General features: G+C 53.9%; 1 protein-coding gene and 1 long non-coding RNA gene across 3 annotated transcripts; one reads left to right on the forward strand and one right to left on the reverse strand.

The window, feature by feature from the left end:
- Window positions 1-715: 715 nt before the first annotated feature.
- Window positions 716-14,917, reverse strand: MAP3K12 (mitogen-activated protein kinase kinase kinase 12). 2 transcript variants are annotated; one of them, XM_036915247.2, is made up of 15 exons: window positions 14,751-14,917; window positions 6,687-6,860; window positions 6,379-6,587; window positions 5,870-6,053; window positions 5,519-5,710; window positions 5,082-5,240; window positions 4,774-4,932; window positions 3,940-4,048; window positions 3,574-3,683; window positions 3,352-3,468; window positions 3,088-3,225; window positions 2,293-2,917; window positions 2,041-2,111; window positions 1,684-1,954; window positions 716-1,310 (listed from the first exon to the last, which is right to left on the reverse strand). In XM_036915247.2, the coding sequence occupies exons 2-15, from the start codon at window positions 6,821-6,823 to the stop codon at window positions 1,212-1,214; spliced, it is 2,580 nt and encodes an 859-aa protein (XP_036771142.2). In that variant the 5' UTR covers window positions 6,824-6,860; window positions 14,751-14,917; the 3' UTR covers window positions 716-1,211. The 2 variants fall into 2 exon arrangements, with proteins under 2 accessions (XP_036771142.2, XP_036771141.2); XM_036915246.2 differs by having other exon boundaries at window positions 6,379-6,860; window positions 14,751-14,916.
- Window positions 6,822-12,774, forward strand: LOC130679020 (uncharacterized). Its single transcript, XR_008992021.1, has 2 exons — window positions 6,822-7,153; window positions 9,254-12,774. It is a non-coding gene; the product is annotated as an uncharacterized LOC130679020 (long non-coding RNA).
- Window positions 14,918-15,385: the final 468 nt, after the last annotated feature.

Consider the following 15,385-nt stretch of genomic DNA (forward strand, 5'->3'; position numbering starts at 1 on the left):
ACTACTCCATCTTTTTTTGTAGCCCTTGATCTGCTTTTTCCCTTGAGCCTGCACTACAAAGTGACCTAATAGCTATAGAACAGGCTGGTGATGCCCTTTGTCCAAAAATTTGAGGGTTAACTTTTCCTAGGATTTGTCGAGTAGTCAAGCATTTCCACTGGCTGGGCAGGGACTGGGGAAAGGGGACACATGCATACACACAGAAGTGGTTGGGTATGTGTCTGAATGGGCTTCAGGTTGCTGGGCATGTCTATCACCTTATCCAACCTAAAAACTACACTCTTCTTTAATAATTGTTTATAGTCCTCTCTCCATAAGAGTGTTAACCTTCTGTCCTAATCCTTAGAAAGACATACCTGCTCCCATTTATGCAGATAATTTAGAAGGTTGGAGCTTTAAGTGATGTTCATTTAGTTAGAAAAGCATAAAAGAAGGAAATGACTTGCCTATAGAGTCCTCAATGTCTGGAGCCCAGGGCTCTTACTTAACCGTGTGTACTACTACACTTGTTTACCAAGAAAACCCTCAACAGCTGGGCCTGCATGGAGTGGTTATATTTCAAGGTTTTTCACGGGTTACAACATGACAGTCCCCACCCCAGTCAGGCACCAGGATAAAAGCAGGTACTTAAAACACCCAAGTTCTTCATCCTGAGCCATCACATGCTAGTACAATTTCCTGACCTCCCCCTGGGCCCTAAGCAAGGCTTGGGCAGAGAAATGGGGGACAAAGAAAATAGTGATATTGCCACCTGAGAAACCTCAGAGGGGTGGACTCAGCCCTAGCCTCCTCTCCTCCCAAGTGCAAAATGTGTAAACAGTAAAGGGACAACAAAAAAGTGCCATCTAAGTGGCTCCCTTTCCTGTTCCCCAGGGTTGGGGTGAGAGAGTTGAGTACAGAGGAGGCAGGTCTGGCTTTTCTTTTGCCTGATAGAATGTAATGGGGCAAAGCAGGAAGAGGCCAGTTTGCCCTTACCCACAGCTCCAGGACAGCGCTAGTCTGTCATTTCCACAGCTGCCAGTGTCCCTAGTTTATCAGGTGAATTGGCGGGGGTCAGTCTCCCTTGAGCCTGACTTAAGGCTGGGATAGCCCTATCTTTCTCTTGATTATGTGGCGCGCATATATATATATATATATATATTTATATTTATATATTTATATATATATTATTTATATAAATATTTCTCTATGTACAGGAGTAAGAGTGGCTTTCATGGAGGGAGGGAGGCTGGGGGCTGCAAGGCTTCACCACTGTTGGAGTTGTCCAGCTCAGTGCTATCACAGTCTGAATCCTCAGAATTGGGAGGGCCCTGTGAAGAGAATAAAGAAATATGAGGTGTGACGCTCAGCATCTCTTGGCATTACAAATAGATTTCCTTCAGGATCTTTCACTGAGGTCTTTTTAATAACCAGCAGCTTAGTGATTTTACTGCCTTAAGGTTTCAGTTGCATAAGCCATTCTCAAAGGCAGCAGGCTCCTAGTTTGATTCCTCTCTGGCTGCAATTGATAGGTATCTGCAGGCAATCCTACTTACCAACTAACCATACCTATGCTCTGGGAGGAAGCAGGCTGAGGGACTGAGGGATTTGGAGGCTAAATACCTACTGTGGCCACTGTATTTGTCTCCCTATTGAGCTCTCCAGTGCCCCGGCATCTGTTTCTAACACAGTGTTCTGACTCACCTGATCCCCTCTGAGTAGGTCCTGGTGTGTGACGGGCAAGGGTTCTGGGCCAGGAACCACCAGCTCAGAAGCCGGTGGGTCTAGGGGGATTTCTGAGCCCTGGGAGCACATGTCGTCAGACCGCTCATCTGGCCGCTCATCAGTGTTGGTACTGCCCACCTCAGGTGTGCCGCTGGGGGAAGGCTCACTAGCTGTGCCTTCCTCCCCATCTGACGGGTTTTCTGAGCTGAAGGTTGATAGTGACTGACGCATGTTCAGGCTCTTAGGCCACCTGTAAGTTGGAGAACAGCTACAGCTTAACTGCACCTTACAGCCCAGAAAGCAAAGAAAGCCACTACCTCCTGTGAAATCACTCACCTCTGGTTTGATGTCAGCTCTACTTCACTGTCTACCTCTCCTTCCTCTTCCTCTGATGAGACGCCCCGTTTCTGCAGGGAGAGAGGAGTGGACTATGGTCAAGAGGAGGCCATGAAGGATCCAGGAGAAGGGACTAGTTTAAAAAGGGTTAAATAGGGAATGGTTTTAAATTCACAAGCCTAATGGGGGGATTGAGTTATGGACATAGACCCCAGGCAGAACAGTAAGTATAGGGACCATCCGGCACTTTACCTGGCTCCGGGTGACAGCAGCCCTGTACAGCAGCGCCGCTGGGGTCAGGTGCTGGGACCCAGCCCGGCTTCCTCCCCGTCCCGCCGTCCCTTCCCTTCCAGTTCCCAGCAGCCCCACACTGTCACCAGGCCCTACTGGTGGAGGTGGTTCCCCTTTGGCTCCCCCAGGTGAATCTGGGCTGGTGGAGCCAGGTGCTGAGCCCTCACTTGGGGGGGTGTCACCTCGGGCTGGAGGTGGTGAGCCAGGATCCCCAGCACCCCCTGTAGCCCCCCGGCCCCGGGCTCCCAGTGCTGCTGACAGCAGATCTGGGGACGATGATGACATCTTTCGAAGTAGGAGGTCATGGTGGAGCCCACGGAGGGCTGGAGGGCAAGCTTCCCAGACTGAGGGTCCTATTCCTAGTCCCCCTGGGCTTCCTGGTCCCCCGGGTTCATGGGGTGGTACAGCTGCTCGAAGTCCAGGCAGGTCCCCGCAGCTGCCCTTGGCGCTGGCCTTGCGATGACGGGTCTTGCCACGACGACTCCGTCCTGGTGAGGGGGGTCCCTTAGGACACCCAGGAAGCCCCACCCCACTCAGAGCTGCATCTAGTTTAGGTAGTAAAGACTCAGTCTTGAGAATGTCTGGCCTGGAGAAGGAGAGAAGTTTGAGAACAAGTGTCAACTGAAAGCACTTGGGCAGTGTGAGGCACATCTCTGCCCGTCTCCACCAGGCTTCTAGTGTCCTTGGACGGCTGCTCCTACCTCCCTAGCATCCCTTTGCCATTCTTGAACCTCAGTACTTAGAAACTGATACTACCTTTTACTGTGGGGTGACAGCTTCTGTGGAACATTCCTCTTCTTGATGAGCTTCTCCATTGTGTTCCCATGCAGGAGGCTTCGGGAAGGGTGTGACTTCAGCAAACCTGGACACCTCCGCTCCAAAGCTTGCTCCCTCCTAAAGATGACATACCTCAGCTGGGGTGTGTGACCAGGGAGGGGAGGGACGGGCTCAGTAGGTTCTCTGAATCAGGCACAGCTCCGCGAGAACTGGGGTCTGGTGCACAAGAGTGTGTGTGGTCACCTGAGCAGCTCCCGCTCCTTGAGCTCCAGCTGTAACATTAGGGCATTGAGTTCCATGTACAGGTTGTTGGCTCTCTCCAGCTTCCGTTCATAGTGCTCCCTGATATCCAAGGCGTGCCTGAAATGAGCAGAAGGGTCTCTGTGGTGAGCTGGCTTCACGTGGACCCATGATGTATCCTGGTGTCCCTGCTGTTAGTGAAACGGCTTCCCAATCAGCACACACCTGAGCTCCTCCCTCCTCCGCATCACTAGCTCCTCTTCCAGGCGGTGCAGACAGGTCCCTTCTGACTTAATTTTTTCAAAGTGCAGTTTTACTTCTTCACGCCACTCTGCCTGGGGGTGGAGAGCCAATGAGGGGTGAGGGCCATCTCTTCATCCCAGCACACCTGCAGAGAGCCTCTGCAGAGCCCTGCATAACTGCAAATTGTGCAATGGAGCAAAAAAAGGGCCCAGGACTGACGAAGACTAGTCTTGGCTCTCCCAGAGCTCATTTCTTCCATCCCAATGAACCCTTCTCCCCAGCCTCCCCTCAAAGGGCATTGTCTCTGCAGAGGGAATTGAGGCATTTGCTTTCCTACCCACAGCACACCTGAGACTTGAAGTAAGTCTCCTGGGGGGTGGAGAGTACGTCTGCTGAGGCAATGTCCAGATGCAGCAGGATCTGCCGGAATGATGGACGATTTCGTGGTTTGCTGTTCCTGCAGGGAACAGAGGAAGAGTTGGAAGAGAGAAAGTTAATTTCAGGGAGGACCAGGAAGGAACTAGAGTGTCCTTTTCCCAAAATGTGTTCCGATGCTCCAATCTTAAAATATACTCTGTAATGAAAGAATTCCCTGGTGTCTGCAGGAAATACTCTGCATATCAAAGTCCTGCAGCAGGGAGACCTATTCAATCGTACTTTCCAACTTGTTTCCCCAAACAAAACCTTTTCTGAGTAACTCCATTAAAAGGAATACACTTTGGGAAATTCTTAAGCAAAGATTAGAAATCTTGAAACTTCCTTCAGGGTCTAGGTTCCAAATGCGTTGTGGGCCCTCCCTTCCCGCATCCTAAGGCAGTCTACCTGTGGCCTAATACCATGCTCAGTTGCTGTGCCATCCTTCGTAGGTACTTCATAGGATTCCTGCATAGCAGGCATTGGTATCCCTATTTTACAGATAAAGGGTCCAGAGGGGATACCACTTGCCCAAGGTCACAAAGGTAGGTGCTTTTGCACCGAATGCACCCTTGCAAATTACTGGTCAGGTCAGCTGCTCTCAGCTCCACGCTGCCACACCCTGAATCCTGGGCTCTTGGAGAGCTGTATCTGTGCTCTGTGGTCACCTCTCCATTTGGGATTCTGGACCTGGATGTCTGGATTCCAGGTGCTGGCTAGCCATCAGCCACATTCCTCTGCTTCCTAGCTTTGGTAGGCCATCCTTACCAGCACTGGCGAAGCAGGATTTTGAAGCCATCTGGGCAACTGGAGGGCACAGGCAGATGGAGACTGTTGCTTCCCACACCCCAGATGATGGCTGAGGAATCTACATCTTTGTAGGGGATCTCACCAGTCAGCAGTTCCCACAGCACCACACCAAAGGACCTGGGGATAAGAGCAGATGTCACGAGAGGGGCTCCTTCCAGAGGCCCCTGGGCTGTTAAAGACACATGGCACTTGCACTTAGGCCCTGGAAGCCCCCTCCCTCCCTGTGCCAGCCACCCGCCATTCTCAGTCCACAGCCTGGCCCTCACCAGATGTCGACCTTCTCAGACACAGGCTCATTGCGGATCACTTCCGGGGCCATCCAGGCTACTGTCCCTGCAAAGGACATCTTGGTGCTCTTGTCACTCAGCTCTTTTGAAGTGCCAAAATCGGAGATCTTCACCACATCGTCGTATGTGATTAGCATGCTGGTAAAGAGTGTAGTCAGCTGGGGTCCAGGCCCCTCCACACATCTCATCTACCTGTAGCCACTCTACCTTTCTGTTTTAAGTCATTTGGGACACCCAGAGCCAGAGGCTCACCACAGCCCTCCTGAGATAGGACTGTCACTTGGGAGGGGTTTCTGAGATGGCCACATGGATTTAGGACAGGGTCTGAAAGCAGGAAGATGGCCACACTGACTTGGGTGGGGTCACTTGCAGGAGCCCATGCACTTCGGCTTCTCCCTGCTCACTTGCTTACTCACTTGGGGGACTTGAGGTCTCTATGGATGATCTTGTGCAGGTGCAAGTAGTTCATGCCACCAGCGATGCCCATGGACCAGTCAACCAACAAGGAGGGGGTGACAGGGCGGCCTGCCCGCAGCACCTCATACAGCTGGCCCTGAGCGCAGAACTCCATGAGGATGCAGTAGCAGGGAGCCTGGGTGCACACGCCCCTGGGGGCCAAACAGTGCTGTGAAGGCCTCAGCCAGCCCAGCATTCACCTGATCCCCACCTGGACCCCATTGCTGCTCACACCCTTAGGATGCCTCCCCTCAGAAGGGTGGGGTAGACCCCTGCTGCCCATGGTGGGCCAGTCCCAGCCCTGCCCTTACTTGAAGGTGATGATGTTTGGATGCTTCAGCTTTCGCAGGTGCTTGATGTCAGTCTCCTTCAGGTCCCGCACCTTCTTCACAGCCACCTCCTCCCCATGGAAGCGCCCCAGGAAGACAGCGCCCTGGGCCCCTGAGCCCACCCACTGCAGGTCCAGAATTTCCTCAAAGGGGACCTCCCAAAGGTCTGCAGACAGGAGGCACAGTGCCACAAGGCTCAGAGCCACACTCAGGGCCTTGTGATGGACGGGCATGGGGGAAACACTGGGCTGGCTGAAATGACTTGAGGGTGAAGCAGAACAGCTGGAATAGGCCAAGCCTAAGTTTGAGGCAACAGGGGAGGAAATGAAGGGGTGGCCTAAGAAGCAGCTGGGTAGTCAGTGGCTAACGGCTGTATAAGGGGCAGGCCTGGGCTCTGGGGAGACAGCCATCAGGTGACTCAGTGGCGCTGTCCCACAGATCTTGGGCTCAAGGAGACAGAGACAAGGCCCCCACAAGGAGAAACAGCCTACCTTCCTGCTGCTGCTTGTGTTCTGTGGAGTAGGCTTTGCCAATCATGGTCCAGACAGGGCGCAGGCAGCCGAAGAGGCCCTCCAGGAAGCCACTGCCACTTTGGCACTGCAACCGCACCTCATCTGCTCGAACTCTGGACGCCCGGCTCTCAGGGGACCCAGCGGCTCCCCCTGGGCCCCCTGCATCCTGCTCATGTAGCTGCAGAACACTGTTGGCAAAAGGCTCAGGGGGCGGCTCTCCACCAGGGGAGGGGCTGGGCCCGCCCCTGCCATGCCCACTGAGCGGCACAACATCTCGAAGTACACACTGGGTAGGCGTCAGGTCCTTCTCTGGGGTGCAGTCCGAAGTGTCTGGGTCCAGCTTGCGCATGGATGCTTCACTCAGAGTGGACACGAAACCCCCAAAGGAAGGGGAGGGTGTGCGGGTCTCATGGAGGCAGGCCATGGTCTCTGTGCCCAGGTGTGATGGTGAGCAGGGGGCCCTATGGGAACAAAGGAGGGAGGAACTGTCAGCTATGGGTGCACCAGCTCAGAATGCTCACCAGAGAGGCTGAGGCATGGAGTGGGGAGCTGGATTCATGACAGCCCCACTGGAAGCAGCCTCATCCTCAGGCACCCTCCCCAGCAGATTTTACCTGGGACCTGTCTTGGGCAGCCTGATCCACAGGCTTCCTCTCAAGCAATTGTTACTAATGTGAGTCTTCCTTTCTCAGGTATACACATATCATACCTGAGTATCGTTCTCAGGTGGATGAGGTAAAACAGCCCTGCTCAGGTATGTCATGGTAAAGTGTGTCTCAAACTCAAGTATAATGGTAACAGACTAGTTCCCTTCTCTCTGTAAGATTATGTAATTCACATCTGCACATATTTCTTTCCCTGAGGCCCACATGCACACACAAATGTGATACAAGGGTCTCTCAGTCATACACCTTTTAAGTCTCCTTAGGCACAGAAAAGGAACCACACCTAGGGTTCCCTCACAGTGCAGCGCACAGCTGACACCAGTAACACTCAGTGCCACTTAGGCTCTCTCAGGTGACATCCCTGGGCCTGCATCACCTGGGGGCCTCACATGCATGTATGTTCACATGGGACACGGGAGGCTCTCTCAGGAACATTAAACTCAGGTGAGAGTCCTCCTAAGGCACACTTGGGGCTTGCTCCCCAGTCTCCCTCTTAGGTGCCCACAGGTGCACGCCTGGGCCTCTCTGCAGTAAGTGAGAGCTATATATAACCATCAGCCCTACAATCCCCCCAGCATAGTTGGGAAAAAGGCAGGACCATCCAATGGAGATGGAGAAACTGTGTGAGAACAAGCTGTAGCCTACAGCTTCATCCACCTCAGCCCTTCCATCAGTCTGGCTGCTCCTCCAGGAGTCAGAGAAGGCCCTGTCTCCTTTCCTCTTTCCCCATTGGTCAGCTCCCCCAACCAAGATCCAGCTTTCCAGACAATGGTGATTTATCCCAATTCACAGTTGGGTGCTATTTAAAAAAACACATTAAAAAATCTGAATTCTAGTCTTGCCTCTGCCACTTCCTGGCTGTAACCTCAGGCATTGATGTCTTGGGGCCTCAACTTCTCCACCTGTACACTGCACAAAGGGATAAACTAGCCATCACTCAGGCAGAGCGAATTCTTCAACCTGTTCCAAACTTGTGCAGAGCTTGACACCATGAGTCATTCTGGTCTCCTGTCTCCTCCACATCTAGTCAATTACCAAATCCTGAGGTGTGAGGATTCCTGAGGACAGTGACCCTCTAATTGTCCCTCATACTAGGGTCCTTCCTTAACTCTGCTGCATCAGAGCCCCTGAATCACAAGGGGGCAGGGGTGGCAGGAATCCACACACAGAAAAGGCTCCGTGGAATGATGACACAGATGGGCATGGAGGTTTGATGGTCTCAGCTTTTCTAACAATTTCCAGGCCTCTCAAAGACTTTTTCGGTGGGTGTGGGGGAGCCTGGAATCTGTATATTTTAACAAACACCGCAGGGGCTTCTTACTGTGCCTGGCATATTTGAAAAGTTCTGACCCAATGTCCTTCTAGTTTCTCTTCTTTAGTTCCACATTACTGCCTTAATTCAGGCTTCATTAGCTGTCACCTGGCCCAGGACAACGGCCTCTTAAATGGTCTCCAAGGTCCCCCACCATATTCTTCATCAGCCTTTAGAAGGATCTTTCCAAAGCAAATTGGCCAGCACCCCCTCTTCGGCTGCAAACCAGACTCTAGTAGCCCCCACTGCCTTGGTCCAGGGGCCTCATCTCCATGCTCTTGTCTCTCTGCAGCCTCACCTCCTGCTGTTGAGCACGCAGGTCATATAGAACTGAGCCTGAGACCAAGCTACAATCAGGCTTTCGGGGCCAGGGCACTTACTGAGAACAGCTAAGTAACTCTAATGGAAGACTTACTATGTATGTTAGTCTACGTTACAGGCGCATTAGCTCATTTAATCCTCAAAACAACCTCTAAGGTAGGCAATCTAAGCCCCATCTGACAGGTATTCAAGAACCTGCCCAAGGGTGCCTTGGAGAGGAAGGCTCAAGCTCAGCCCGCAGAAGGCTCTTCTCAAGCCCCATCCCTCTTTCAAAGTTTGCCCTGAGCTTAAGTACCCCTGTGCTTCCTCCATTGTGGCTGTCATTATCCCGGACGCAGTGGTTGGGGGATCCAGCTCCTGAGAGCCCCAATTTTGCTCGGGAATCCAGGGCTTTGAACAGCACCTGGTGCTCAGGCCGGGGCTCAGTAGCGTGGATCCATTGCCCTACCCGCCCCAGATGATGGTCTAACGCACCTACACTACGTCTGCATTAGCGCCCTCACTCGCAAAACCACGTAGCAAAAGAGGTGTTATCACTGGTTCCTTTATTTTGCAGAGAAAACAGGCTCAGAAAGTGGCAGTCGGCCCACTCCGGCCTCCGAATCCGCAACACATGCCCTGAGATACCGGCGGCTTCAAGAGGTTTTGCACCTTTACACTAATGCAAATGACAGGCCAAGCAACTTTCCCGGACCTTGGAAACCCCCCCCCCGGAGGCCCGAGGGCTTTCTCCTACACTCCCGAGCTGGGACATCCCTTCCAGAACACTGAGGATGAAGGCTCCCGCCCGGGAAGGCCTCTCGCCGCGGGCAGGAAGGGGTTACGGCCCCAGCGCCCCCTCCCCCTTCCCGGCCGTCACCTGGCGTGTGGCACGTGGCTGGGGCGGGGGTCCGGGCGGAAGGGAAGGGGACACGGCGGGCTGGGGAAGGCGCTGGGCGCTGCGGCGTAACCATGACGACCGGGCCCGAGGCGGCTTGTGAAGTCACCAGGACAAGATTAGCCCCGGGTCACGTGAGCGTCAGGGGCGGGGCGGCGCTTGGGCCCCGCCCCTGGCTCGCCCACGTGCCGGGAGCGCGGACGTGGACCCCCGACCCCAACGGCTGGCAGCGTCTACGCTACTTTCCTTCCCATGCCGCCGTGGATCCATCCCGCATGCTGCCAAATCTTCCGTCAGGGCGCCCAGAGAAGGGAGAGCAATTGGGTTGGCACTGGAGGTGCAGTGCCACTGAGGAAGCGGGACGTGGGGGAATAGGTGGACTGGACACCGAAAGGGTGACAGGCATAGCCAGAGAGGGACAAGCCGAGAAACACACAAAAATCGAAACAGCGTGACGCGCAGGAAGAGCCAAACCTGAGATGGACGGAGTGAAAAATTGATGTTGAAAAGCAGAGGACTCTGAGGAAAAAAAAAGATGGGAAAGGACTTAAGAATCTGGAGATCGTCCCTGCCCTCCCCAGTTCATTTTCTGTTTAGAAGCTGAGCCTTGAGTAGGCACAGCAACTTGGCCTTTTAAAGGAATCTTTTGGCCTTGGTCTGGTGTTTGGCAACCAGGAGGCTTAGGCTTGGAGAGGGTGCCATGCTCAGGGACACTTGAAGCCGGGCTGCCCTCCAGTTCCCCAGGCTCCCCCAGGGGCCCCACTGGTTTCCAGGGCTGGCAGCTGGGGAGAGCCGGAGGGAAGCCATTTCACCTATTTGTCTTTTAGGGCAGTGGGATTGGCTGACGAAGTAGGAGATGGGACCAAGGGAAAGGGAGGGAGTCTAGCCAGTCTCCGTCCATCCCCTATCCAGTTCTTAGGCTAATGACAACTCTTCCAGATTGACCTAAAGAGCAGGGGTGGGGTGGGGATGGGGGAAAGCTGAGGCTTCAGGGAGCCAGACTACTGGAGATTCCTCTCCCAACACCCCCAGCCCCCCAGTTTTCCTTATCTCTGACCTGCCAGCTGTGTCTCACTGCCCCCAAGCTGTGTCTTGGCGCCTGAGCTTTGAGGGGCTATGGCAGCCAGGAGCCCCTGGCCCAGACATTCGGTCACCTTGGGGGAGGGAGCTGTCTCCCAGCCCATCAATTATGCAGAGCATGGGGGAAGGGTAGGGATGTGACAGGCTACTGGGGTGGCTCCTGTCAGTCAATCTGTCAACCATATTTACTAAGTGCTTACTGTGTAGAACTCTATATTGGTGAGGGGACAGAGTGGTCTCTAAATTCTACATCTTCCAGGAGAGGAGGCTCTCTGGACACCCTGGGAGGCCCTAATGCTGTTTCAGCTGCCAGCTTCTGCTTTGCTGGTGGTTCCCGGAGGACCCCTCAGGAGGCTGTAGAGGTGGAATGGGGACAGGAACACCCCACCTCTTAATTCTCCTTCCAGGTTCTCCTACCTGAGATGCTGGAGGCTGTGGCAAGGGGATTATTCTTTCTCCCTGCCTCCTGTCCCTAACAGTAAATCTCCCTGCCAAGCTGCTGGTCTGGCTGTCCTGGGGGCTCAGCTGAGAGGCCAGGCCATCTGTCTCAATCTTGGGCTCTCACACTGGGCACCCAACACAATCCTGGCCCTCATTTTGCACTCAAGAAAAGGAGGAAGAGTCCCCTTCTCTCTTGAGTGGGGGTGGGAAAGGAGGTCTTCACAGAGAAAGGAGACCCAAGTCTTTGAAATGCTGGTTCCACCTCTGCAGGCTTTGGGGTAAAGGACTCCGACTCTGGCAGCCATGCCTCTTCGCCACTTGGCTGCAGCCTGTTTTTGTTTTGCTCCTTACAGGCTCCGTGATCCTAGCTCCAGGGTTCCTCTCAGATGGAAAGAACTACAGCTTTTCTCAGTGCTCTCAAAAGGGGGAAATGCTTTCCCCAGAGAACCTGGGGAAAGTTGGAAAGCATCTAACCTCCAGCCTCATGCAGGAGACCCCCTAGCCACTGCCCAGCCCCCTCTTCCAGTAGGGAAGGCAGTGAAGGGGCTGGGGGAGAGGTGGCAGTGCTGTTTAGGAAAAAAGAGCCAGCTTTGGGTTTGGAGAGATCAGAGCCAGAACCTCAGTTTTTCCATGACTTAAAGAAATGTACCCCCTTTGTAACTCCTAACCCCACCTGATGGGGTGGCTTGGGTTAAGTAAGAGAATATAGGGGTTGTAGTTTTCCTGGTTGACTGGACACCATTCTTTCTTTGTGGATTCTGGAGAGGCCATCTCTTCTGATCAGAAAACGGGAGACTTGGTCTGCAACGTACTTCCCCAGGACAAACCTCAGTTTCAGGTGCCAGGGCAACCAGGTCACAACAGCAGTGGTGTGCCAGTGGCCCCCATCATTCTTCCACCAGATTCTTGGTCCTTTGTGTGCAAATCCTACCATCCCACCTCCTCTGGACTGTGGGGGGAGGCCTATCTTTCTGTGTTCCATCGTCCCTCCCTGCCCGAGGTGGCCCAGGATCAGCTCTCAGCCCTACCCATTATAGTCTGAGGGCAAGGGGAGGGTAAAAACAAGCTATGATGGGCCACAGGGGTCCCTCCTCCTCAGGACTTCAGGTGGACCTCAAAGAAGTTCAACTTATTTTAGCAAAGAGTTCTTGAGCTGGATGTGCATTTAAAAAGATCTAGGAGAGATACCAAAGTGCAACTGTTTCTAGCTGGGTGGAATTGTGTTTATATTTTCTTGTGGCTTCTCCATATTCTCTAACATTTCAGTGGTAACTTTGAAGTGCTTTTAAAACAATTTCTAAAAATCTACTTTAAACTGAAAAAGAGGAAATAAAAATTACAGATTGCCCATCCATTCCTGTCACCTAGATTGGGACAGGTCTAGAAGGAGGGTGGTTGGTCAGAGAATCAGAGATGCTTGGTTGAGGTGTTGTCTGTGCTCCAGACCAGCTGGACAACCTGGAGTAGACTTAACAAACTTCAGTTTCTTCATCTCTAAGTGGTGCTGATGTCACACAATGGCAATGCAGTATGTCAACGTGGTGGATAAGAATACAGGCCAAGTCAGACAGACCTGGGTTCAAAAGCCTAAATTCTCGGCACATGCTGATTTTTTTCTTTGAACAGATTACTTCAAGTTTCATTTTCTCATTCCTAAAATAAAGATGATGATAACACTACCTAACTCTTAGTCTTTTATGAGCATCATTGAGGTAGTTCTAAGAAAGTTCCTGGCACACAGGAAGTTCCCTATAGACATGAGCCATGTGTCTATATGGCCAGCAAGCAGCAGCTTTTCCCCTTTTTCTTTCCCTGTAAAGCACAAGGCGGTGGTAGTGGTGGCACAGGTGGGAAGAGAAGTGGAAAAACACGAGTAGAAAAAGGAGAGCAAAGGAAGGAGAATGAAAGGACAGGGCTCTCTATCCCGGGTGACCCTTAGTTTTCTCTGCCATAGCTTCCCTGCCTCCTCATCACCTTCCCCTAGCACACAGATGACCCTACTCTTTTTGGGAGCTAATGGAGCAGACCTGTCTCTGTGGCCAGCCCTTCATGAAGTCCCTGTCCCCTGCTGGCATCTCCACACTATCCTCCTCCTGCCCCCGGAGGGACTCTTGAAGGGGCTGATCCCCCATCCCTTCTTCCCAGCCTGGGTTGGGGAGAGACAGGGCTGCACCTAGTAAGCCATTAGGTGAGGCTAGGGCAGGGGTACTAGATTGTAGGGTCCTCTTCCTGACAAAGCCAGATTATCACATTATCACCTACAGGAGCAGTACTGGGAAGCAGCGGTTGGTTTTTAGAGGGGTTCTGTCATCCTCAGCTGTAAGGACACCCAGTGAGTTCTAAGTCACTTATTTAAACATCTCACCTCCTCTGCCCACGGTTGGGTTTAACTGGGGGATGTGTAGTTGTGTATTTTCATATGTATGGGAGCTGGGGCATCACTCCAGTGGTCTTCCCACCATCACCTAAGTCCCCACCAGAGGTTTCTGAGGCTTTTTTCCACCCATGAGCATGAGTTAGGGGAGAGCAGGCCTTAAGCTCAGAGAAACTTCAGTGTCTGGACAGGAAGGCCCAGGGAGTGCTCAAGGCCTTTCCTTCCTGAATCCCTTTCCTTGATTATGACCCCCTGGCTGAAAATCAGAACTCCCAGAGCCATGGAGTCCATCTGCAAGTTGGAAATGAAATGTTGTTTGGAGGGAGGCATTGTCTGGGCGCTGAGAGGACTCTGGTTAGGGGAGAGACCTCCTATACTCTCCCTCCTGATTGAGGGCCACTCACCACTCTCCTCCCAGGAGGGAGCAGGTAAGGAAATAAAAGGCAGGACTCTTCCCTCAATTCTAACGGACATCCCACTATTTCCTTCCACTGCCTGTACAGCCTCTGACCTCTTCCCCTGATCCCCCAGTCAAGGCCATGGTTATCAGGAGTCTCAATTCTGTGGAGAGGACTCTTACTTTTTTAAGCCAAGGAGTTTGAGGAATGTGTGGGGAAAAGGGAGAGTCACGAAAGGCCCAGGCTGAGGAAATGGGGTAGGGGATTCAGAGGAGATGGAGAGAAAAGGGAGAAAGCCATACATGAATGGGGGCGGGGAGGATGCAACAGCTGGGTGAAGGTGAATGCCACAGCTGGAAGGGACTGGGGGCATCAGCGGGCAGGGAAGGACGACCATCACCTGGGCCTCTGGGCACAGGTGCAGCCTGCTAAGTGGGAGTGTGGGGGAGGCAGGGAAGGGTGGGCATATCAGGCCCTGTCCTTCCTTTCCTTTCCTGAGGGGGCCAAAACTCTCCCTTCTCCTTCCCTCTCCCCCTTCTTGAGGATGAGTGGGAGGGGAGGAGGGTGTTCTCTGGCCCACTGCCCTTTAAGTCCGTCCCCCAGCCATTCCCCCCACCCGCGCCCCCACACGGTCCTCTCCAGATCGGGAGGCCCTTCGTCTCCAAGCTGGGCCGCGGCGCACCTCCGCTCGGTCCTCCTCCTTCCCATGCCCACAGGCGTCGGGTCCAGGTCCCCAGTTCCTCCATCCCCACAGCCTGGGCATCTCTGTACCACCCTTCCCCCACCTCGCCACATCTGCATCCCGACCCTCGCTCCGCAACCGCATCCCAGGACCCGGACCCGTCCCTGCCCCCCACCCTCCCCAACTCGGCCAGGCTCTCACCTCAGGGGCTCCGCGGCCGCAGCACAAAAGGCGGCGCTGCTGCAGCTCGGCTCCGGATGCTGCTCCCGCCTCCTCCTCCTCCTCCTCCTCCCCTCCTCCCCCCGCTGCCCTCGACGGACCCGGGGCGCTGTCACAGGAGATGCACGTGTGGTGTCCGGGTGTCACCCCCAGTTTTCTCCCCCCACCCCCCGACCCCTAGCCCCGTCCTTACTCGGCTTGAACTCCCGCTCCTTCCAAGGCCCCCGCCCCTGGCCCCCCGGGACGGACACGCCCTGAGCGGAGGATGCTGCGCCGGAGCCGCCGGCCTCTTAAAGGAGCCCGCTGCTGCCATCCGGTGTGCTCCAGGCTCGTCCCTGGCCGGTCTGGGCCCCTCACCTCCGGGCTGGCGTTGTCCTACGGCGGTCCCACTTCGGGCCTTATGCTGATTCCATTGGCGCCTCCTATGACCAGTCTTACAAACTCCCTTCTAAACCCTGAGACAGCAGCCCCTCAGATAGGACCCCCTCCACCCCCACGCTCTAGCATTGTTCCCCCTTCATACCCATCTTGCCGGCTTTCCTTTCCCTAATTGTCACTACTCCAGTTCCACCCAGTTGGAATCCTCTAAGCTCAATGGACATGCCCCTCCAGGGTTC

This window comes from Manis pentadactyla, chromosome 10, assembly GCF_030020395.1.
Source record: "Manis pentadactyla isolate mManPen7 chromosome 10, mManPen7.hap1, whole genome shotgun sequence".
Classification (NCBI taxonomy): domain Eukaryota; kingdom Metazoa; phylum Chordata; class Mammalia; order Pholidota; family Manidae; genus Manis; species Manis pentadactyla.